The sequence below is a fragment of the Empidonax traillii genome, unplaced genomic scaffold, assembly GCF_003031625.1.
Source record: "Empidonax traillii isolate 1590-97213 ecotype Southwest subspecies unplaced genomic scaffold, ASM303162v1 scaffold244:size1524873, whole genome shotgun sequence".
Classification (NCBI taxonomy): Eukaryota; Metazoa; Chordata; class Aves; order Passeriformes; family Tyrannidae; genus Empidonax; species Empidonax traillii.
Window position 1 is genome coordinate 302,357 of NW_020955437.1, and position 5,014 is coordinate 307,370.

The window sequence follows — 5,014 nt, forward strand, 5'->3', positions numbered from 1 at the left end:
AAAAAAAAAAAAAAAAAAAAAAGCACCAAAGGTGATATTTCAAAATTGTATGGTGTATTATAACTTAGGTTCCTGAACAAATTCCGTCATATACTTTTTATTATTTTCACTGAAGTACACTATCATCCCCCAAAATGGCTTGCATTACTCTTACAAAGTAAAATATGCAACCACAAGATTCAATTTATTTTGGACACAGTCAAACTGAAGTTTTAGTTAAGCCTAAATTAAACAGCTGCAACTCCTACTTCTGATCATATTGAATTCTATCAGAAAAAAACATACAAAATTGTAAATGAGGTATGTATTAACCAATTACTTAAAATAAACAAATAAATTAAACCAACCCCCCAAATCTAAAGGTATGATGTTCAAGACAGGTCCCAATTCGTTTTGATTAAAAACTCAACATAAAAGCAGATTAAACGTAAGTCAGAGCTGTCTTCTACCTAGCAAAGGAACTAAATCTTCTCCTGTCCTGCAGTCACTTCATTTTCCTTGCACTGAAAATTATGCGTTTCAACATCAAACAGAGAAGACAAACATTTTCTACTACACACTACAACAACTTTGGAAAAAAAATCAAGACTATAAAGAGACAGAGTGAAAACCAAGGGAAAAAGAAAACAAACCAATACTTTGTCACTAAATATACCACAGTAAGGTCTTTACTTCCTGCAGAAGAAAGGGTGTGCCTGCACAGGTACTTTCCATCCTGACTAGCAGGTGTAGGATACAACAGCCAAAGAATTGCAGCCCACCCTTTTCCATGGAGTTGCAGCTACCAACAGAGGCAGGAGGCAAGCCAGAGGGAGGAGCAGGAGGCTGCTCCACCACTTTCGATGAAGAAAACAAAACACCCCTGTTCTTCCAGGTGGTTGGTGTTATTCATGCCACGACCACACAAGATGAAAGCATAAAACAATTCTTTATGATTGTTGCTAAAAACTGACAAATAAAATAAAAACCAATGGCAGCTGCTTCAAAGGAAAGGGAAAGAAATGTTGTGATATGGTTTTACACCAGCAGGGAGCAGTGCTTAACAAAACCAGTAAGATTCTCTTTTTGTACTGTATCTGCTTTTAATAAATAAATTATTCTCAAAATGGTTACAACACACTTAAAGACAGAGTTGGGAATGATTCTTACATGCATCTACTAAAGAGGTCTGAGTACCAGGTTATGAATTCCTGGGGATGTGTTAAAGGCTGACTCTGGCTGTACCGCTTTGCTGTGAAATCTATCCACCAGTGTAAGGGAGAGGTTCCTAAAGTTAATAATAGAGTTGATTTATAAGCATGAATACAAAGGAAGCAAATTGTTTTATAGTGTTCAATCTCTTATTCAACAAAAAGCACACAAGTATTCTTAATCATTTTAACACAGTAGAATTTCAGTAATTCATAGAGATTGCGGAACACTGATTGCGTACTTGGGAGATGCGCAGATCAGGGAAATTAACAACTAGCAAAGTAAGTAATATTAGCATAATATTACATAAAGGGTTATTATTCACTTGCTTTAGACTGTAATTTTGCATCATGCTTAAGAATCTGTACGTGTGATATTCTATTAAACTAATGATGAACTTGTTTATATGAGAACCCACTAACACCCCTATCTGGTTTTGGCTCTTTCTGACAAGGGTGCCTTTTTTCTGTGCAGATAAAAGCATTTAGTTAAATTACATTCTACTGTACATAATAGTTCCCATAGAGGAAAAATGATCACTCACCACATTGTAATAGCTTTTGTTAATTGCAGAAGTATCAAAGCCTTTAGGTGGACTCTTCAATGTACCTGATTTGGGGGAAACCGGTTTTTCTGAAATGTAAAATGTTTTGGGGTCAATAAGGTGCAATTTCATAGCTCAACACTAGAGGTCAAACAAACTGCTTTACAACATTAATCATACAATACAGTGAAAATAGTGCTTCATTGAGAAACATACATAATTGCACTTCAAATTATTGGTAAAGAATCAAAATGAGTCATAAGTTTACAATGAATGAAATTTTAGCCTCAATGAAGGCAAATAGAAAAACTCCCATTCTTTTTCCTGGAACCAGCAAGTCAGTTAAGCTTTACAAAAATTATTTTTTAAAAACGTCACAGATTGCAATTAAAAAAGAAACAACAGACATTTCCAAACTCTATGCACTTTCAAACAAAAGTAGTATTAAGTTTTAATATCATTTTAATGAACTTGGTGAAAGCAAGTGACCAATCAAAGGCTGAACATACCAGAGGTGAGACATTACATTCAGTCTGGTTGAAACAAGAGATTCAAAACACTACAGTAGTGAAGTGACTTACCTGATGCCTATCCCAGAAAAACATCTTTTAAAACAGATCGTCTTTTGCTACCAATGAAGTAAAAAATAAAAATGTTTATGCACTTGAGAACAGAGCTCTTCCTAACATCAAAGAGTTCATAACATCTTCATAACATAAATCCTTCTTATAATCTCATTAGAATCTATCCCTCACTAATGCATACTCTTCCTAGGGCAACACTGGTTTACAAGATCAAAACAACAGTTCTGAGAGTTACCCAAGTGCTGACTCACAGAACAGAGAGGCACAGAAAACACACCCCTAAAGCCTCCCCTCCCACCGTTACTACTCCTCTAAGTCAATCAACAGAGGAGCAAAGATGAGGTGAGAGAAAGATCAAAAGCATGATGCTGCATGCTGGAGAAACAACCAGTAAGATTTACAGCATCTCTTTTTGATCTCTAACATTTGACTCTGCACTCAAACAACTTGTGAGACCATATTTATCAGGACATTGAGGTGCTTTGGTTTGTTTGCTTTGGTATTTTGGTTTGTTGGTGTTTTGTTGTTTTGTTTTTGTTTTTTTTTTTTTTTTAAATTATCAGGCTTGTCTAATATGCCATTTGAGTAATTTGTATCCAAACTATATAAATGGCAAGTTGTCAACCAACCCTTCACCCACACCAGACCAAAAAACCATCAACACATATCGACTGGATGTTTCACCTTTATTTTAAAAGCAAGCTCCTGTTTCAAACACATTTCAATAAAGATATATAAATAATTTAACTCTAGCTTACCTAATACCTCAGGCTACGAATAAATTATGCAAGTCTCGAATACAGACCTGCCTTTCCAGAAGCCCAGTCAGCCATTCTAAGGGCTCCCTATGGACAATTCCCATGGCCAGTAAAGCTGATCAGGGAACTGCCATCATAAGCAGAGAAGTCCATACGGTACCAGCCTCTCCTGAGAAATTTAGTGCTTCTTCAGGCCTCCCAGCTGCAACCCCACAGATAAAGCCATCTCAGGTGAGCTGACTGCAGATGAAGGCCATCCTTTCAACTCCAATGCCAGGAGCGCCCGGCAGGCCAGCAGGACCTGAGGCTTTAGCTAATGGTCCATAAGGCACAGCTCACTCCCCATGAGCACACAAGTGCTAATATCTTTAAGGGGTTTTTCTCTGTATTGCACTGGAACTCTCAAGAAACCTAATCTAAAAATAAAACACTGTCTTAAAACTGCCACACAAGGGCAAAAAAACATTTTTTCCTTACCATATTCAGAGATAACAACAAAATCCTTTTGGTTAATATCCCCCACCTACCCACTCCAAGTCAGATCTAAGCCAACAGACAGCACAAAAACTGTTAGACCAAGCAGTTATCCAGCTGGGAACATTGATGCTCTCAGCCACCAGCCCTGCAGCACATACATGCTCTGCTACAAAACCAAGTAATTCCAAGTGACAAGTAATTCCAAAGACTCCTCCCATCCCCTTAGAACAAAACCATAAACTCAAGCAGATTTGCCATCACTCAGTGTGAAAGAAGAACCTAAAATCATGTTGTATGTATGGCTACCCATTTATATATTCATCTATAATGTTACTCTTTTTGGTACAATTACAATTAATTTCTTTGTACTGAATGATGAAAATTATGTCATTCACAGGAACTTGTTTTTTTGCTTTTATGCTTTGTGGAAGCTCTTGACTTATCTTCCAATTTACAGTGACTTTCAGGTTCACTAAATAGCTAAAGCTTTGTTAATCATGTGCCAAAAAGTACAAAAGGAGAAACCAGAGTTATTTAAGCATAAGAGTAAATACTTGTCACTGAATTTGTAATAATACAGATGTCTGGAAAGGAGAAACAAGAGTTATTTAAGGATAAAGGTAAATACTTGTCACTGAGTTTATCATTATACAGATGTCTGGCCATTGTTCATCTGGAGAAAGCTGGCTGGTCATAGAATTTTGGCTCTTTGTTATTTTAAAGGGTATAAAAATACACCTCTCCTCTTAAAACTGCTAAAGAAAGTGGGAAATTTTTTTTTGTTGAAATATAGTCATTTATATTACCAGCTGTTCAGCTGATTCAATTATCCAGCAGAGACACATACACGTCCAAATTCAGGTTTAAAAACAGGACCAAAAAAAAAAATTATCACACATTCAAATCATTTTGCCTGAACAGCGATAAGCAACATTTAGCTTTTACAGTGTAAAGGCCATTTCTATTGTAGAAACACAGAATTAGATGCTGCAAATTAGTCCAGCTGTCTATCATGTCTGGTATTCTGCCTTCAAGCACTGCCTTGCTTCATAAGGAGGAATAAAAAACAGTCTTGTTGCAATTAGTTTATTGCGCAATGAATTACACAGAAGAAAATCCTGATCTTGCACATAAGAAATCACTTTGTTTATGCTAATTTAAGTGTTATTTATTATTCTTGTAATAGAACATTAAAAGTACTTCTGCAAACAAAGCGTATTTCATTAAACATTTCAAGGAGGTGTCACCCCCATTCAGCATACTGGGAATATATACAGATCTTATAGGTCCATATGTCTATAAAGTCCATAGGTTTCTGAAACATTAGCAAAATCCTGTTGCCCTCTCCAACACAGAGATTCCATTTTTCAAAGCACTGGAAGAGAGTGACCTGAGCCAGACACCAAGTTTTCCCATACAGAAGATTTTTCCCTTCTCCTCACTTTTTCCCTGGTCACAAT

At 36.4% G+C, this 5,014-nt stretch overlaps 1 protein-coding gene across 5 annotated transcripts in view; it reads right to left on the reverse strand.

Annotated features, from left to right (window-relative positions):
* The window catches only part of ARHGEF7 (Rho guanine nucleotide exchange factor 7), a 122,090-nt gene that overhangs the window by 58,225 nt on the left and 58,851 nt on the right, over positions 1-5,014 (reverse strand). For all 5 annotated transcript variants that reach the window (XR_003571744.1, XM_027888694.1, XM_027888695.1 and 2 more), the window contains one exon: positions 1,736-1,824. Coding sequence is in view for 4 of the 5 variants with exons in the window: in XM_027888694.1 (XP_027744495.1) it covers positions 1,736-1,824 (89 nt within the window). In the remaining variant the exon portion in view is untranslated. The remainder of the gene's footprint in view (positions 1-1,735; positions 1,825-5,014) is intronic.